The following is a 20,970-nucleotide window of genomic DNA, read 5'->3' as shown; positions in this document are numbered from 1 at the left end:
ACCTAAATGTTAGCTATTGCAATGCTATGATACCTAAGTCCCTTTGTGGGCCTAGCCTGAAAGTCCATATTTAGACACTTAAATAAGTTTCTTAATTTTGCAAACTGCTGAAGACCCAGCAGCTGAAGTCAACATGGTTTCTGACTTATTGTGAACTTAGAAAGTATGTATCAGGTCAAGGAGGGCTGTTTTGGAGGAGCAGCCAGAGGTGGTGATATTATTTATTTATTTATCAGGAGAAACAACTTCCAGTTTCACTTCAAGAAAAAATAATGGAATGCAGTATGTATCTGCAATCAGTGGCTACTGATGGATGTTCACCACATGTGAAAATTGTTTATATAATTATTATATTTATTTTCAAAACACATTTCCAGCCCACAAGGAAATCAAAATGGTCTGCAGAGAAACAGTGCATTAGTGATGAATGTGTACTGCATATATGTGTTGCGTGTCCACTCAAAAAGTAGTAACAATCTCTGTACCTTTTTATCATTATTTTTAAAGAAGAATGTTTAGTTTTTGTTTGAAAAATTTTCATTTTAACTGAGCATTTTCATTTTGTCCTGGAGCTGGGCAAGAGCAGTTAATAAAAGAAGCTTATTGCAACTTCCCCTCCATATTGTCATGATTAGATTGAAAGTTTTAATTCAAATATATTTGTGTGCCTGATTCACAGTTCCACTGGGGAAATGTTGACTTTGAATACTGTTTTTAAATTATCTGGTAACATTTTAATAAATTAAATTGATTTTTTTGTTAGTTGCCATCAGAAAGCTGTTATTTTTGTTTGTACTGAAATTTCTCAAACAAGGAGAAAAACTAGGTCACTTCTTTCCAAGTGAGAAAAAATAATGAAAACAATGTCAGCATTCTCTGGAGGGAAAAATAAATAAATAAAAACCCACCTTATCTTAGATAATTTATTTTGTATATCACTCTTCGAAAATTGACACTTCTGTCAATTAGCAATGGCTTAGAAAATCAAAGGATTCCACAACAGGAAATTACGTATTTCTGGTACTAGATCATGGCATTTATTGAATTGTACTTGCAAAGATATTATAAGAAAAATTGTATGAAAGAGTAAAATGGTATGATTGTTAGTGTAATGGCATTACTAATATGCAATACATGTGTCATTCTTAAACTAAGAAAGATACATTTAAGAATCCTGAAACAAGTTGTTCATTATTCATGTATATATGTTTGTGTTGCTTAGTAGAAAGACATATCATTTACATGCACAGTATATGCTGTCACAGAAAAGTAATCCTCTAATGAAATATGTAATTTGTCTTTTCATTATTTTATATATGTTATTAGATATTTATAAAGTTCTCATTAGTAAGGCTGTGAGTCTGTCCCGGAGGTCATGGATTCCATGACTTTCCATGACCTCTGTGACTTCTGCAGTGGCCAGCAGCAGCAATTTGGGTGTGTGGGAGGGGGCTCATGGCTAGGAGTACGGGCTTGGGGGGAATGTGGGGGCGCTTACCTAAGGGTGGGGGGCTCATTGGCTCCCACTGGCATGGCCCTGCAGCACCTCCTAGACAGAGGGGCCAGGGGTCTCTGAATACTGCTCGCACCCTCAGGCCCTGCCACTGCAGCTCCAATTGGTGACAGTTCCCGGCCAATGGGAGCTGCAGAGCCAGTGCTTGTGGCAGGAACCGTGCACGGAGACCCCTGTCCTCTCTGCCACCTTGGAGTGGCAGGGACACACATAGCTGGGTAGGGACCCCCTGCCAACCACCCGCCCCCCCAGCACCGCCAGACTGTGAGTGAGCACCTTTAGCCCCCCACCCAAATTGTTAGTTTAGGGAATGTAGTAAAAGTCATGGACAAATCATGGACTGTGAATTTTTTGTTTATGGCCCGTGACCTGTCCATGACTTTTACTAAAAATACCCGTGACTAAAATGTAGCCTTACTCATTGGGTTAAAAAAAAAGCCTTAGTGAATACACGCAATCCATTCCATCAACAAAAAATAACCACATACAAAGAGGTAATGAATGGAAGAAGTTAAAATAGTTTAGCATTAATTAACCATGGGTCTGTTCCACTTTCCATCTTGATTTACTGCCATTCTTTCCTTTACTCCTATGTCAAGTTACTGCCTTTAATAAATATTATCTACCTACCCTTTGATATCCCAGTTATATACCGTGAATCCAGACCTTTTGTAACCTTAATGTTGAAACAGTCCCAGTTAATACTAAATTGATAAAAATAAGGGTTCAGTAAAACACAACTCAAGCCTGATTTACACTACAGTGATGTAAAGCAGTTTACGTCGACCTAACTCTGTAAGCATCTACACCAAAATGTAGCTCCCACTGGTGTAACTCACCCACTACCCTGACTTAATAACTCCACGTCTGTAAGAGGTGTAGCGCTTAGGTTGAAGTAGTTAGGTCGACGCAGAGTCAGTGTAGACACTGTGTAGCTTTCATTGACAGTTGCTGGGACAGTGACCCACACTAACAGCTAAATTAGTGCAAGCGTTCCTGGTGAGGACACATACTGCTGACACAAGGAATAGTGTGGACATGCAAAAGCAATTTAATTATTGTGGTGGCTGTACGTCAACATAATTTAATTTTGTAGTGTAGACTTGCCCTTAATTTTCAGGTTCGAGCCTCCAGGTAGGTAAAGAAAATTTATTTAGTAGAGGATCACTAGGTGTCACTATGATTAAAAACAAATTTTAGTCAAAAGAAAAATGATTAGTTAAGCAAACATGCATGCAATTACTACTTACACAATACTACAACTATACTTACACTCAAAGATAAAATAGTGTATCACTGACAACAGGGTGAAGATACCTTTTTTCACTAAGAGGGTGGTGAAACACTGGAATGCGTTACCTAGGGAGGTGGTAGAATCTCCTTCCTTAGAGTTTTTTAAGGTCAGGCTTGACAAAGCCCTGGCTGGGATGATTTAACTGGGAATTGGTCCTGCTTCGAGCAGGGGGTTGGACTAGATGACCTTCTGGGGTCCCTTCCAACCCTGATATTCTATGATTCTATGATTCTAAGTACAGACTTATAATCCTGGAAGCTAACAGTACCCTTTAGATATTAATCGTTACTAATTAATTAAAAATCAGGTCCCCAGTTTTAACAAAACTACTCATTTTATAATAAGAAAAGGAGTACTTGTGGCACCTTAGAGACTAACCAATTTATTTGAGCATAAGCTTTCGTGAACTACAGCTCAATGCATCCGATGAAGTGAGCTGTAGCTCACGAAAGCTTATGCTCAAATAAATTGGTTAGTCTCTAAGGTGCCACAAGTACTCCTTTTCTTTTTGCAAATACAGACTAACACAGCTGCTACTCTGAAACCTCCTTTTATAATGTATTCTAACACTAATTAACATTAATGCTAACAATTAACCTAATCAAATTTCTGCCACTTCCTTATTGGTTCTTTACATTACTGTTATTTTAATTATCATAGAATCATAGATTCAGAGGACTGGAAAGATCGTGAGAGGTCCAGTCCCCTGCGCTCATGGCAGGACTAAGTATTATCTGGACCATTCCTGACAAGTGTTTGTTGAACCTGCTCTTAAAAATTTCCAATGATGGAGATTCCAAACCTCCCTAGGTAATTTATTCCAGTGCTTAACCACCCTGACGTTTAGGAAGTTTTTCCTAATGTCCAACCTAAACCTCCCTTGCTGCAATTTAAGCCCATTGCTTCTTGTCCTATCCTCAGAGGTTAACAAGAACAATTTGTCACCCTTCTCCTTGTACAACCTTTTATGTATTTGAAAACTGTTATGTCATGTCTCAGTCTTCTCTTTTCCAGACTAAACAAACCCAAATGTTTCAATCTTTGTTCATAGGTCATGTTTTCTAGACCTTTAATAATTTTTGATGCTCCTCTCTGGACTTTCTCCAATTTTTCCACATCTTTCCTGAAATGTGGTGCCCAGAAGTGGACACGATACTTCAGCTGAAGCCTTATCATGTCACCCTACTCTTTCAGTAACCATGGATCTAATACAGGGGTTCCCAAACTTGGTTCATGGCTTGTTCAGGGTAAGCCCCTGGTGGGCCGCAAGATGCTTTGTTTACGTGAGTGTCCGCAGGTACGGCTGCTCCCAGCTCCCAGTGGTCACAGTTTGCCGTTACTAGCTAATGGGAGCTGCGGGAAGCGGTGGCCCGGCCCACGCTGCTTCCTGCAGCTCCCATTGGCTAGGAATGGTGAACCGCAGCCACCGGGAGTTGTGAGCTGCCATACCTGCGGACACTCACGTAAACAAAGCATCTTGCGGCCCACCAGGGGCTTACCCTGAACAAGCCATGAACCAAGTTTGGGAACCCCAGATCTAATAAATTAGAAACACAATAGATATTCCAAACATCTAAGGAATATTCCTGCTTTTTTGTAATTAGATTAATTCAAATGAATCAACTACATTTGTGCCTTGCATATATTAGTATTCTGTTTGGCTTAACATAGAAATAGTCCATCATAAGTGTCTAGCTTTAAAAAAGTATGGGAGGGCAGCAGCCATACTAATTCTGTGTTCTTCATTTAATACACATTTTAATAGAGAAGCTAGTGGCCAACCTCCAAGTAGTGTTGTTTTATTAACCTACATCTGTTTAAATTAAATTAAAAATGCAACTAAAAGAGACCAGTAGTGGCAGTGAAATCATTTTATGAAACTGTGACCAGTAATTTCAACTGCCTGTTGAGACACTGACAGATGGGATTTTATATTTTTTTTTCCTTTTGATTTTCATGATTTTATACACATTCCACTTTAAGTCATGACTTATAGAAAACTTAACTCCTTCACCATTACACATTTTGCAACTATTTTTCCTTTTTTTCTTTTAAATATTTCTAGAGTTGTATTTGTAATTTGGCTACAGCGTTACAAATCCTATTTAACTACAGTATTCTTTACATATTAATATTTATTGAAAAAAATAAAAAATCAGGAACTCTTCATTTTTACATTAATCATTATTTTCTAGACCTTCATTACATTTAATATAGATTTCTTGTATTCCAGGGAATGAGGGACAGGAACAATAAGTGACTATAACCCTAATTCTCATCTTTGCTGGTTGAAAAGGAAAGGGTAGGATGTAAGGGAGTGGATATCATTTTTTTCCTGTCTCATTGCTTTCCCAACCCTCCAGTTTGAACATAAATAAAATCATTAGTATTTCAGTAGCAGAAGAACATTAGGTAATGGACTTTGAGTATTTAACTAACATTCTGAAGTATAGTGGTAATGTCAAAATGTCTCCTTTCTTCACATGCATGTTCAGTTAATGGTTGCTTGGCCTTTGGATAACCTCTCATTTGTATGCAATACAGTACAAACACCAAAGTAAAGCAGGGAATAACTAGAATCCAGATTAGATATAATAATGGAATACATAGCCACAGGTACAAAATTAGTTTTATACAAGTTTTTTTCCACTTCTAGGAAATATTTTCAATTTTCCAGCATTAACAGGCCTCCTATTGCTTGCCATCCTATCACATAGGGAAACAGCTGATCTCTTTCTGAAGAGGAACATCATTTACCATATGCAAATCTTCTTCTGGTCCATACAGTCCCCAATTGGTCATTTTAAAAGATTCAAGAATTTCAAAGTTAAAATAAGATTGAGGATTAGCCAAGAAACTTTTCAAAATCACTATCAGAAAACTGCAGGGAAAAAGTTGCACTTCTGAAAGTATATGATTGAAGAGTGGGAAATGATAGACACTTGCTGAAGATGTGTTTAGTTAGGAATCTATTAGCAACTGAATATTTCAGATACTACAAAAGGTGAGTGAGAGAACTTTAGAGGTTAGCTGCAGTTCTATATCTTGGGGTTAATTCTCCAGGTTTAGGATGATGTGAGTACACTGGCTCAAGAAAAGTGTCGAATAGGCACAAAATTAGTGTAACAGTGGAGAATCAGGCCCCTTATTTCTCTGCTTAATGAGATAAAAGAAAAAAGATGGAAATTTTGTTGGACTCCAGATAGTATGCAGGTGAGTGTATATCTATCTAATCTATAATCAATCCCGTCCTCTCTGGATGTCTATTCTTACTCTTCAGGGTAGCAGCACTGAACAAGAGTGTAAAGAAGACATTTAAATTCTGAACATCCACCTGTTTTCAAAAACTAGAAGTCATGCAGATGATAGGGATCCTGTTGTAACTATTGACTTACCATACTGTTGTTCTGAGGAATGTTTGCTGCAAGTAGAAAAATATGTACTACAAGCCTGCTGGTCATACCTTTTTTTTTTTTTTCCTTTCAACCTCCATCAACTTAGAAGAAGCTGTGAAGACAGTGAGTAGAGCAAATGGGGGATATAATTAAGATATCAACTTAGGCGGGGCAAAGAAGGCTACTATATTGCTTTCCTCTCCCCTGCATACCAGTTTTTCATGACAACATGCCTCCTGTCCTTTCGTATGGACCCTGCTTCGGCCCTCTGTCTTAACACTCACCCCAGGTAGTGATGGCTGAGAGGCGAGAAAGAGGATTTCTGTCCTGATCTACTGGCCTTTCTCCAGCTACCTACAGCCCAGTCTGTCTGTAACCACAAGGGACCTTCACAGCTACTTCCTGTTCAGTGCTGTTCTGTTCAGGTTTATATACTGCACATGGTACCTAACTGTGCCTGTAATCAGCATGATGATTATCCCTAAGACCACAGAAACTAGCTGGAATGGAGGGAAACATGAGAAAGTGTGTGTTGGGGGCGGGGGTGTTATTCATTTGATAACTAAAGCAACAATTATCAAGATTATCTAGTCTTTTTTCCCCTTTGTTCATTCACAATAGGCTTTGCTCTCTAGAGCTTTTCGCTTAACCACTCTTCTGCCACATTGTAAAGCTAGTTCATTAGTTACATGAGATCCTGATGACAGTGAACATATGATGCCAAGAACAAGGACAATTCCACTCTGACTGAAGGATCCATGCTTTCATTCACATTGGCTATCACTACCGTGTGAAACAAAGATTATAGATCTGTCTGCATGTATTATGAATATTTATATATGTGAAGAGAAGACAAGGAATTGAAAATGTAGTACCCAAGTATATCTTCCAATACCTTACTTCATGAACTTGTTGATATTCATTAACTCCTCTTAAAAATATGCCCAGAAATATTCTCCAAAATTCTGTTTGGGAATATGGGAGACTTCTTCAGATGATGAGGTAAAATAAACTGATATTTTGAGTAGGCAAAGTATTTTCTTATCCACAGGCCTTTGAAGACCACTGTTGAAACTAGACCAAAGTTGTTCAGCCTCTGCTTCATATAAACCTTAAACAATTCTAGTACACTGATAGTATAGAAAGAAAAGGCAAAGGCAAAATTCACTTGTGACTAAATGCACTCCTGCAGTCACACCCTACACACCATTTTTATAATGTTAGTGCAAAATATGCCTTGTGAGATATCATTTGAAAACTAATAACTCATAGGTCAATAATATCATGGTGAAATGTACGTAGCAACATTATATGTAAAGTTATGAAATCCGCTCCATATGATGATAAAGGAACATGTTCAAACTCATGTAGCCACAATTAGGTAGAACTGGTCAAGCAGGCCTGAGGGATGTGTGCACCTCAATTTGCATGCAAGCTGTAATCAGAGTCCTTAGACAGTGAGAGGAGGAGAAAGAAGACAAAGAATTTGCATTTCAGCATTCACAGGTGAAGAGAAACGCATGAGGCCTCCTTCCTCCACCGAAGTCTGTGTGTCCTTGATCTCAGCTGGAAAGAACTTTCACTGGGGATCATGCTCAGGAAAATTGTTTTTCCAAGGGTGACTGGACTATAGTAGTGAGGGGCAATAACAAGCCAAGTTCTCTCCCTTTCCATCTCTCTCTCTAACCTAAGAGAACAGAAAAAAAACAGCCATTGGACCTTGAGAGCAAATCCTGGCCTGAGAGTTTGGTTAGCAATGTTATTGGAACGTGTGGTAAGGGACTTCATCTTGAACCAAGCCTAGTTTAAGAAGTGTTTTATCTTTATTTTTGTGGTAACCATTTCTGACTTAAATGAATCATTACTTGTACTCACTGAAACCTGTCTTGTAGTTAAATACATCAGTTTTATTTTTTAATCAAAACTAATCCAGTGATGTGAACTGGCTGGGTAACACCATTTAAGGTGGCAAGCTGTTGGATCTTAATCTCCTTACGGGAGCTACGGACCTAATATCTGTCCAGGAGAGGACTGAGCAGTGCAGACCAGACGTTTTTAGGGAAAAATCCAGGACCAGGAGTGTGTTGGGGTCACCCTACATGTAGTAATAAAGGCTGCTTGTCTTTGCTGACAAGATGCTGGGGTCAGAATTGCTGGACCAGGCCTGTGTCTATACTCAGACACTGAGGATGTTCCCTGTATACTGTTTGGCTGTTTGTAAGGAGCCCAGGTTGGAAGCCACAGTAGCAAAGCTTTGTGAGACACCCTATGTTGCAGTGAAGATGGTTTCACAGTCCCTGTCTGGTCTGGATTGCATCTCAAAATGTCATAACACTGAAAAAAAATAGGATAAAAATAGCACTATCTTTATAGTCTATAGTCCCCAGAGTTTTGGGGATTTTTTTCTATTAAAATTATGTTAATAATTAAAGAGCATTCAGGAGGGAGTACATCAGCTTCTTTTTGACCAGGGTTTGATACACCAGGAACGCTTCAATTCTTGCACTTTTTTATTGCTTTGTGTTTTCCAAATAAAAGAGAAATCTGATTGTTTCCTGCAATTTAGATGTCACAGAGACAGTGCTTCTTCTTTACAAGGTTGAAAAAGGAAAAACACAGGGGAATTGAAAAAAATCTTCAAACTTCATGTCCCATTGTGATTCTTCTAAGTTATTTCCTTAGAAAGAATTTAACAAGTTAATTGAACTTAGGTTAGTCTAATAATTTCTTTATATGAGGGAGAACTTGGCAGCTCAATCACAATATCTGTTCCCTGTGCAGCAGTGGATAAAATTTCAAGGAAGATGTTAGACTTTATAAAGAATAAGATAGAAAATAACACTGAAATATCATGCCAGTATATAAATTGATGATACACACTCACTATAAATTCTGCATTCATTTTGGTCACCCCTATTTTAGAGAAGATGGAACAGATATGGAAATGGTCATGAGAAAGGCAATGAAAATGATGAGAGGTATAGAGAGAAATTCATTTTGAGGAGAGAATGGGAAGATAAGGATAGTTTCATTTAGAGAGATTCAAATAAGTTAGGACATGTTAGAACTAGGCAAATAGTGATTGATATATACAGATAAAGTAAGAGCACCCGATTTACCTTTTACTTATGACATAAGAGCAAATCAACTCAAATTGAAAGGAAACAAATTTAAATCAGGAAAGAGAATACTTTTCTTAAACAACATACAATTAGCCTGTGGAACTCACTGTAACAAGATATTGAGAAAAAGAGTGTTAAAATGTATTAGAAATTCATAGAGCGAAAGTGAACAGTCACAGTCACATTACATATGATAAATATTTATTAGGGATATAAATCAGTATGCTTCAGGGCATATATCAACTACTTATATCTTAAGGTTAGGAAGAAATTTTGCTTGTTATTCCATAATTGTTTGCTATGAGGACTGTCCTTGAAAAAAAAAAAAGATGATAGGAGTTTATAGGCTACAGCTCTACTCTAGTATGACCTTTACTGTGTTCCTGTATATGTCCACACACAGAGAGTGATGGCAGTAGGAAGACTGACAAGTCTGTTTATGTAGACATCGGTAGCTGTTCCAGCTACACAGAAGAACAACCAGGACGCATTTACAGCCTTGCTCATCGCAACATCCACATACCCAATATTAGCTATATTCTGTGTGGGTGTAAATGGTGCGTGGAGTCAATGTTACAATCTATTTCCAAAAGTGGAAAACTCTTGTGGTTTAGTGAGATCGTTGGAGTAGCTTCTCATGGTACCTCAATGGAATTTAGCATTGGAGTGTAACTAGCCATGGGAAGATCACCCAATGTAGGAGGTCCTGTGGTGCAAAAGAGGTAGCATAGTGTTTCCTGTGCAATCATCTTTCCCTTCTGCTAGTACAACTATCAAGGTCAGCACTTCTCTGTATTCCAGTGATTCTCAGCTGCTATTTTGGCGATTGGGGCTGCTGGCAGTTAGCATAACTTACCCAGGCTGTGCTAATTTATACTAGGGGACCCAGACCTACACATAGTCATCCAAGGATTGGGGAAGTGCAGATAAGATGTGTGCCAAAACACTGTAGAAAAGACCTAATGTGGTCAGAATTTTTTTGTTTTGTTTGTTTTAAATAAAGCTCACAATTGTGATTTCCAAGTCCCATGGAAGACTGAGAGTCTTAAATTTGAAAGCAATTTAAGAGACATCCAATACTGTGACTGGGCATGCAAATGTAGTTGGGCATTACCACAGCGTGACAATAAAATCAAAGGTGGAGCTTCCGTTGATTGGGGCTGATATGCAGCATGGGTCATAAATGTGTATTGAATTGCCTTCTTCCACCAAGAGCCAGAGTAATTCTACTCACAAAAAGCTTGAATCAGGTCTGAGAGCTTGGAATTCACTTTGACTCAGAAAGTGTAACCATGCCCACTTTGCTACTGAGGTTACACTGAATTGTTTCCAACCTTTCATAATTTTTAAGCTACTATAATAAAATGGTCATCTTGGGGTTAACTGGGATACCCAGAGAGTATTGGGGTATAAAACCTTGCTCACACTTTTCTATCTCCTGTTTGTCAGTTTCTTCCCCACTCAGTTTATGTTGCTGTTGAATGAATCAGGAAGTTCCTTAACCGGCTGTCCTGTGAATAAAGTGTTATTTTTGTTTCACTGAGCAGTCTCTTGTAAAAACTATGAAGGACGTACACAGGTGCCGCTAACAAGCTCCAACTGGGAATAGAATGACATTGGAGCCAGGTCTGAAGCAACAGGGATATGGGCAGTATGAAATGTTTAATGTGTTCTTCCAGAATGGGCCAAGCATTTAACTGACCTGCAGTATTCTGGAAATTGAAATAAATTAAAACTATGAAAAAAGCCCTGCATGAATGGCCAGTGCTATAAACTGCTGATAGTTCTACCGTCCCTAAACCTGTCATGTGCCAGATCACTTATGGCATATTCGTAGGTTCTTTAGCAGGCTCTGTTACTAATTATCTGAAATTGTGAGTCTGCCAATGAAGTAGAAAATTCACAATACAATTATCCACCTCTCAAACCTGGCTTTCCCAGTACTATGAGTTATAGTAATGTTAGTGCAAAGCAAGCTACAAAACTACCCACATGATGCTTGAGAAGAAAAATGTCTTATCAGTAATAGCATGTGTGTGGCTCATTGGGGTATATAGTAGTAACTACAGAAGAGACAACAGCAAGGAGCAAAGTGGGCAGCCCATCCAAGGTCTCCCACTTTATCTATTATAGGTATTTATATGGTCTGCATGCCATAATATCTCAGTGTCTCAGAATCTTTTTAACATATTTATTCTCACCGCACCCATGTGAGGTAGGAATTCCCGTCATCATCCCCAATTTCAATGAGGAACTGAGGCACAGAGACAGAGTAAAAGCTAAATGCACAAAGGGACTTAGGCTTTGTGACACTCAGCATCATGATGCCTAAATGTTATGTGCCTAGAAAATGAGTGGGATTCACAAAGCCTGGCTGGGTTCAGCATTTAATCTCTCCATATAGTGAATGGGGAGAGATAGGTGCTTCAGAATGATTTCCACAAAAGTCAGTATGGTGAGCGGGGAGCGGCCTACGCTAACCAATGAGAGATGCTGAGGAGAGGGGTGTGTGCTAAACTCCGCCCCTATCAGAGAATTAGGTGCCACTGTCTGCTTGGGATTCACAGGTGTGCAAAGGCTTTTTCATAACTTTTATCTCAGAGGTTAGGGTACTCACCCAGGATGAGGAAGGTGCTGGTTCAAGTCCCTCATCTGCTTGATGAGGAGAAGATTTGAACAGTGATCTGCCCTATCTCAGGTGAGTTCCCTAACTACTGGGTTATGGGATATTCTGATGTGGGTCTTCCTCAATCTCTCCTGTTCATGCTGTTCCAATCTGGCTGCTTAAATAAATAGTTTTGGGGCTAGAGAAAGAGTGAGAATGACTTTAAAGCCTTGTGAGTAGTACACAGATGTGGGAGATCTAGGTTCCACTTCATCTGCTTCATATAGAGTTAGGTGGCCTCTGATTGTGCCTACCCCATTAGGCCTTGTAGGTACGTTAGGTAGAGGAATGCATGTCTTCCCCCAATTTGTGAATTGCACTTGGTCTTAAGCATCTGGATGCCTGGAGTGAGGCAGCAGCGTGCATACTGTGTGGTAGAAACATAAACACTAGGCAAAGGAAAAAGCTTAGGTAGCAAGTGAGTTTAGGCACCTATAGCATAAGATAGCAGTTGCTCAGGAGTGTTGTGGCCATCAGAGGCTCCTAATCTGAAATTTAGGCACTTAATTGAGGCCATATTTAGGGTTGGGAAGGAAGTTTCCCTCCAGGTCAGGTTGGCATTGATTTTCACCTGCCTATGCATCATGGGGCATGGGTGGCTTGCAAGTTTAAACTAGCATAAATGGTGGATTTTCTGTAACGCCAAGTCTTTAAACCTTTATTTGAGGACTTGAGTAACTCAGCCAGAAATTAGGGGTCTGTTACAGGGGTGGGTGAGGTTCTGTGGCCTACAATGTGCAGGAGGTCACTCTAGATGATTATGATGGTCCCTTCTGACCTTAAAATCTAAGAGTCTAAAGTCATATTTAGGAGCCAAAGTTCCTCTGTGAACCTAGCCTTAAGTGAGTTCCTAGAGGTCATGCAAGAAGTAAGGGAAAGAGGTTCAGAGCAGGGAATTCAACACAGTCCTCTGAATTCCAGGCTAGTGCCCTAACCATTGTGCCATTCTACCCCTCTGATTGATTCCTCCATTATTCTTTATGGATTTTCCCATATTGCCAGCTAGCCAGTTCAGGAAACCCTTGCAGGTCCTGTGTAAAACCAATTAAGTGAGAAGCAGCTGAAAAATGAGCTGCAATTGACCAACTGTAATATTAATTTAGAGACTACATTCATCACAAAAGGAAAAGAGTATGCAAAATGGATTCACATACACAAAAAATAGTCTGAACTTTTCAGATTTAGAGAGTATATATCTGATTCAGCTACTTCCGTATTAACTTTTCTCCCTATTGTCAACATTAATTCTCAATAAAGCCATGATCTTTAAACCACTGAAGCTAATTATGAAAATATTTAATTTCAGAAATAGGTATTTTGTGTATCATAATTAAAATGTGCCATTTATTCCAAATTAAAAACAAAACAATTATTTGCATTTCTTTCATGCTGAAGATTTGGAATGAATCCACAAAACATCATCGGGTGATTGTGACAACAAAATAGCGGGAATAAAGGCAGGGAAGCATCAAATGCATTAATAAAATATCTATTAAACCAGTACATTTTATGAAATGCATTTTAGGGGACACTGGTAAAGACAAAAGAATCATAAAATATATTCCAAAAAGTCTTAGACTTTAAAATGTTACAGTCAATGTATAGATAAAATACACATCGAAAATTAGATCTATTTTTCTGTTGTAAAACTGTAAAGCAAAGAAATGTATTATATATTATTTAAAAGGAAAAAAAATAGAAAGTATAGTTAAGAGTCTCCAAGTGAAGGAAATTAACCAGGGATCTAAAGAAAATATAGCACACAATAGGCAGCAGCTGCTAGAATTGGTTCATTAGTTAAACACTGACAGCTTTGCCTCTTTCCTTTCACAGGTTCTAACTGTGAGTTTAGGCCTTGTGAGGTTAGCAATCCCTGTGAGAATGGAGCTGTGTGCATACAAGAGATGGATTTGGACATTTTTCCCCTTGGATTCCAGTGTCAGTGTATGAAGGGCTTTGCAGGTCCACGCTGTGAGATCAATGTCAATGAGTGCAGCTCCAGCCCTTGCCTCCACGGATATTGCTATGACAGTAAGTTCACCCTGGTTACACACTTTAATGTGAAGTACTCCTACTGTTGAATCTGATGCAGCAACTGAGTGGCTCTGGAGAGAACAGCAGATAATTTATTGAAATTTAGCCTGTCTGGAGCTCCAGAGCGTGTGCCAGGAGGATTATTTTTGCCAAAATACCTCAACTCCTGGCACAGACATTTATGTTTCCATGCATCACAATTGCAGCTAATGAGAAATTTTAATGAGATTTGAGTTGTCTTTTCTAATGTTTAAATTAGCCAAATGGATCTTGTGTAGTGCATTTTACAGTGATAATTTTCAAATTTCTGAAAAGAACACAAAGCAATGAGACTTCATGTGTAATAATTTTAACAAATCTGTGAATACTTCATTTTAATATGATCACACTGATATAAAATGTAGTGTCTCTTCACCAATAACAGCCTTCTAGAATCTCTCTCTCTTGCTCTTCTGGATAGCTATATTTTATATTTCTTCATTAGTCATTGGAGGCAAGCTGATGAATTACTGTCCTGTTTTGTGCTCTATCTACATTGTCAGATTAAGTGCACTAGCATCTGATGCTTCTGCCTTACTTGTTATAAGGTTCTAGGTGAGCATTACTGCACTTTTGCCTTCAGGACTGACAGGCAAGAAGAAGAAGGGACTTTGCCTTGTACATTTCTGAACTATGCTAAGGGTGAAATTTTTGAATCTACCTTAGAGATTTATAGGTACAGATACCATCAATTTCAGTGTAAACTCTTCATCTGAATCCTCGAGGCAGCTTTGCAATTTTTAGCCTACACGTATAATAATGTTAGGTCTATTCTGAATTACAAAAACTGCCTCCTTCAGGTTTCACTAAACCACATATTGTCATGAAATCACCAGATGCAGATTCAAATTCCCTTTTTTTATATATACTTTAGCTTATTACCCATAACTTGAATTTACTATAGCTCTCTCTGCAATGCCTGTGGAAATTAAAATCAACCCCCTGCCCTCAGTGGGTTAGCAGCTGCTACGTTCCAGCAATGAATGTAACTGATTTAATCCAGAAGCGTGTTCCACAACTCTCTGTTCTGTAGCATTAACAAACTATCGTCCATGTTGCGTCATCAAGACATGTTCTAAGATTATGTAATGCCCTGGACAAATAAATACAAACTACTAAAAGTGTTTTTAATGTTTCATTAATTGCTGTAAGAATAAGCAGGCTAAGCCTTGGCTCTGGGGAAGTTACTATCTCTTTAAATGGCACACAGTCAGGAAACTGCTTAGAGACAGAAAGGGAAAATGTAAAGCACAGGCAATGCAAGCAGTAGAATCATAGAATATTAGGGTTGGAAGAGAACTCAGGAGGCCATCTAGTCCAACCCCCTGCTCAAAGCAGGACCAACAGCAATTAAATCATCCCAGCCAGGGCTTTGTCAAGCTAGGCCTTAAAAACCTTTAAGGATGGAGATTCCACCACCTCCCTAGGTAACCCATTCCAGTGCTTCACCACCCTCCTAGTGAAATAATGTTTCCTAATATCTAGTCTAGACATCCCACGCCGCAACTTGAGACCATTGTTCCTTAGTCTGTCATCTGCCACCACAGAGTTAGAAAAGCTATGTGGCTTCGAGAGAGACTGTTAAGCTTCCCAGTTCTCTCCAGAAAGAGATGAAGACATTGTGAATGAGAGTTTGCTCCATTAAGCACAAACAAAAGAAAGAAACTGTGTTAAAACCAAGCCAGAGAAAAGGGGCAGTCTTCTGTTAGGGAGAGAGACATGGCCTGCTTGGATCTGGTGACTGGGAAAAATATTGCTTGTAACTGTTTCAAAATTTAAAAAACAAAAACTAGGAGGAGTTTTCCCATTTTCCCATGAGAAACAGAAATCTGCAGTACTGTAACAAACCCATTTCCACTGGAGAGTATGCAGCACTTCAGTGGCGTTTAGCACTTCTATCTAAGCACAGGCCTCCAGGTTAACGGAGAATGTTTTTTGTCAAGAGAGACTCAACCTTGAGTCATTTGGAATCTGTCAAGTGAAGAAAGTAGTGCATGCATATGTTCTACACCACTGCCCTGAACCTGTCTAAATTGATACGGGCCCAGTCCTTCTCCCACTAAAGTCAGCGGGAGGTTTTACATTAATTTCACAGGATTGCTCCTTTGGGATGAAAATCACCCAGGTGCAGAGGGCCTATCCAAAGCTCTCTGCACCATTCAAGTACTCAGAAGTGGTGCTTAGTGAGTTGCTATTCATTGGGGCCTTTGGATCCTCTACACCCAAGAGAGATTGTCTGTGCTGGTGCTGAACAGACCATGCCATTGAGGTGTGGCTGCGGGAGCGGGGATCCAGTGGTGCAAAACCTAGTAGAGAGTCTATAGCTGCTATTCCATCCCATAGGTTGACCCAATGGGCTGCATTACAACCACATGGCCTACTTGTAGTTTCAGAAGTGGATGTGTCAGAGACATGATTCCTGCATGAAGATTTTCTACAAGCTAAGGAATTATCCTGTAGATGAATAAAGACTCTAAATATTAGTAATAGCATGCTGTTTCCATGCTAGCCTCTATCATATGAGACACCTTGACACTTCCACTCATCCTTCAAATCCCTCCCAAAGACAGATTTAACGTCTACAAGCAATGTGCTCAGTTAAGGGCTGTTGGGTGTAATTGCTGTATATGTATTTAATTAGAACATTTAATAAAATTGTACATATTTTGCCCTGTTGCTACAAACACGAATGCAGATCTGTGGCTACATACAGCTGCTTTGTGCTGCACCTTCACTTGATTCTGGCTCTTGATCCAGCCTACCCAGATTCAAGAGAATCCGTTATATCAGAGAATCGGACCAAGAGTGAGGGAGCACAAACCCTACTCCTATTTCTGAGCTATGCTGTTTGCTCCTCTGCCTGTGAGTAGCGCCTAGCTCATTGGGATTACTACCATGATATAAATAACATGATATATTTCAATACTGCAGTATAACAGCTTGAGTTTATACACCTTCTGTAACAACCTCTTACTGGACAATATTTCTAACATCCAAACATAGATTTATGTAAAATTTCCGTTTTCTTGATTATATAGTGTAGATATAAAATTTGTGTCCTGCTTAAGTAACAATGAACCTGAGCAATGTTCACATTTATGCTAAATTTTAATTAAACCTTTGTAATGTGGACATTTTAAAACAAATACACAACTAGTAGAAAACAACTTAATTCCATGTACTTTAACAGAGCAATTTATACCTGCTGAGGATCTGGCCCCAAATGTCTAAGCACGTAAAACACTTTTTTTAGTTTACAAAACAATGATAAATTTTAACAAGTTTTATGGATCTCATTTATTTATATGTGGGAATGAGCTAATTGACTTAAGTTAGTGTGCCAGATAAAATATTATCTCCGAGCATGTTTGCATTTATGTTTTACTTACTGTATATTTATAAATAGGATGAAAAATGGTATGGAAGTAAAGTATCCCATGCTACCAACTGCCAATTCTTTTGTGGAAATCTTGTCTGTCTGTGATGCCTGTGGGTTTGACTTGTACTCCTCAGAGGTCTCAGTTCCACTGCACTATGTACAGAATCATGACTGCAGAAATCTAGGAGTCAGAGAAAGCTAAGCATTTCCTGACAGATGAAAAATGCTGTTGCCATGGAAGACCCAAAGCATTTAATGAGAGTAATGGAAGTTACATGTACAGAGACAGAGTGACAGCATAGATTACATGGTAAATCTTAGGGATAATGAAGAATCCAGGGACCTATGTGAAGTTGTAATAAATCCAGCCCTGTAAGAACTGCAATTACTGCTGTCACTGGTCCCTTGTATAGCTGTAATGCTCCGATGATACTTCTCTCTTTATATCATTCATGACGAAAAAGGAAGGATTCTGTTCATTAGCTTGTGAGGATTACAATGAAACATGGAAATACATCATGAGTGAAACCAGCTTAAGCTGCCAAATTTAAAATCTTGATTTTAAACATTTAAAAAAATTGGTTAGTCTCTAAGGTGCCACAAGTACTCCTTTTTCTTTTTGAGAATACAGACTAACACGCCTGTTACTCTGAATCTTGGGCAAGTTTCCCTTGAAAATAATGGTGTAATATGAGGCAGACATCACTGCAAAAGTGATGTTTGCTGTCCACATATTTATTAAAAACCATTATTGAAACAAAAATGCCCTATGTACTTCACCCACAAGTTTCCAGTGGAAAATTTCTCAGCGGTAAATTGGGTGTGTTTACAGCCTTTGCACAAACTGACAATGGTTCATAGATAAATCGTTTGAAATAATAAATAAATAATTGTTTAAGCAAAGTACTGTAGGGTACAGGTCAGCTGATTTCTGTGTGAATAAAAAACTATTTCAAGATATTTCAGCGATAAGTTTTAAGATTTGACATAAGTGATTTAATACTGTACAATTTAGAGTAAAGCCAGTCAAAAGTATCTCCCTAACGTTATTCAGCCCTGTTTTAACATTACTTAAGTTATTTTACAATGATGTTTCACTTTAATTCTAAATTAGCATCACAATACTCTTTTTTTTTTTTTTTTTGTCCTTGCAGTTGTTGACGGCTTCTATTGTTTGTGCAACCCTGGATATGCAGGACTGAAATGTGACCAGGACGTTGATGACTGTATTATCAATGCTTGTGACCACAATTCTACATGCATGGACCTGCATCTGGTAAGTATACAGTATATGATAATTGATATGTTTGCTCATGTATCTTAAATCAAAACGTGAAGTTCTGCTTCCTCGAATCCTCATTTAATCCATGCACCTGGAAAATGGTTTTATAATTATGCTATCTAGTCTCCAGTTTTTATTTGACGTTATTGACAGGGAAGAAAGGTGTTTTTCCTCTTTTTTAAAAATAATTATTGAGCAAACATGGTGGTTTGTTCAGTTCAAAGTGATGGAAATTTTTTCAACTTACGTTATTGCTTTTTAATTTAGATACCTTTTTTACAAAAAATATTCATTGTCATAATATTCACTCAGCAAACTTTTTAGTGTTTGGTGGCGTTTGGAGGGGTGTTATTTCGTTTGTTTGTTTGTGTTGATTTAACCAGATCCATCAGTTGTCTCAATTCGTGAGTCTTAAAACATTTATTTCACAATAACTGGTCACTTCTCAGGAATACAAGAATGCTTTTGTCAATTGATTTCTTAGAAAACACTCAATAAACACATTGACTAAAAGAAGTGTCGGGGAGGAGAATTGGATAGTGGATTAACAATCGGCTTCCTTCAAGTCTTCCCCAGTGTGTTTGAGGGAAAGCTATCCAAGTGTCTAGATTTTTGTTTGATTTGTTTTTATTTGTTTAAAAAACACACATTCCAGAAAATTGTGGGTGTCAGTTAAGAGTTCTGGTGGTGACCAAGGATATAATTTTGTCTTTAGTCTGAAGGTGTGTCTACTCTGCAGTTGGAGGGAATTTACAGTTTGGGAAGACCTGCACATTCCAGCTTTGATTGAGTTAGCTGGCTAAAAGCAGCTGTATAGCCACAGCAGTGTAGATGATAGTATGAGCTAGCTGCTTGAGTACTTAACTAGGGTTTCAGCATGTGCTCAGGTGGAGGGTGACTAACCTGTGCCACTGCCTGCAGCTACACTGCTACTTTCTGCTCATTAGCTTGATCAATGTGATAGCATGCATGTCTCCCAGAGCTGGAAATTTCACCTGCAGCTGCAGTGTAGACATACCCCAACTTTGAGTGTAAGAGGCAAATTGGTTGAAACTATACTAAAGAACAATCATCAGACACACAGATGGACACAATATGTTGGGCAATAGTCAACATGACTTTTGGAAAGGGAAATCATGCCTCACCACTCTATTAGAATTCTTTAGTGTGTCAGCAAGCATGTGGACAAGGGGATATAATGTACTTAAACTTTTAAAAAAAGAAAAGGAGGACTTGTGGCACCTTAGAGACTAACCAATTTATTAGAGCATGAGCTTTCGTGAGCTACAGCTCACTTCATCAGATGCATACTGTGGAAAGTGTAGAAGATCTTTTTATACACACAAAGCATGAAAAAATACCTCCCCCCACCCCACTCTCCTGCTGGCAATAGCTTATCTAAAGTGATACTCTCCTTACAATGTGTATGATAATCAAGGTGGGCCATTTCCACCACAAATCCAGGGTTTAACAAGAACATCTGGGGGGGGGGGGTAGGAAAAAACAAGGGGAAATAAGTACCTACATGCCTCCAGCTTTCACACTGACCACACCACACGATCCATCGTCTCAGCCAAGCTCTGCGATACAACCGCATTTGCTCCAACCCCTCAGACAGAGACAAACACCTACAAGATCTCTATCAAGCATTCTTACAACTACAGTACCCACCTGCGGAAGTGAAGAAACGGATTGATAGAGCCAGAAGAGTTCCCAGAAGTCACCTCCTACAGGACAGGCCTAACAAAGAAAATAACAGAACGCCACTAGCCGTCACCTTCAGCCCCCAACTAAAACCCCTCCAACGCATTATTAAGGATCTACAATCTATCCTGAAGGATGACCCAACACTCTCACAAATCTTGGGAGACAGGCCAGTCCTTGCCTACAGACAGTCCCCCAACCTGAAGCAAATAGTCACCAGCAACCACATACCACACAACAGAACCACTAACCCAGGAACCTATCCTTGCAACAAAGCCCGTTGCCAACTGTGCCCACATATCTATTCAGGGGACACCATCACAGGGCCTAACAACATCAGCCACACTATCAGAGGCTTGTTCACCTGCACATCCACCAATGTGATATATGCCATCATGTGCCAGCAATGCCCCTCTGCCATGTACATTGGTCAAACTGGACAGTCTCTACGTAAAAGAATAAATGGACACAAATCAGATGTCAAGAATTATAACATTCATAAACCAGTCGGAGAACACTTCAATCTCTCTGGTCACGTGATTA

General features: G+C 39.0%; 1 protein-coding gene across 1 annotated transcript in view; it reads left to right on the top strand.

The window, feature by feature from the left end:
• EYS (eyes shut homolog) overlaps positions 1-20,970 on the top strand; it is a 1,492,075-nt gene that overhangs the window by 496,425 nt on the left and 974,680 nt on the right. Inside the window, exons 17-18 of the mRNA XM_084624916.1 lie at positions 13,823-14,020; positions 18,596-18,717. Coding sequence (XP_084481042.1) covers positions 13,823-14,020; positions 18,596-18,717 — 320 coding nt within the window. The remainder of the gene's footprint in view (positions 1-13,822; positions 14,021-18,595; positions 18,718-20,970) is intronic.

This window comes from Lepidochelys olivacea (genome assembly GCF_965140295.1).
Source record: "Lepidochelys olivacea isolate rLepOli2 genome assembly, chromosome: 3".
NCBI classification, from domain to species: Eukaryota; Metazoa; Chordata; order Testudines; family Cheloniidae; genus Lepidochelys; species Lepidochelys olivacea.
The sequence above is the reverse complement of the archived record's forward strand: the minus strand, read 5'-3'. Positions and strand labels throughout refer to the sequence as shown.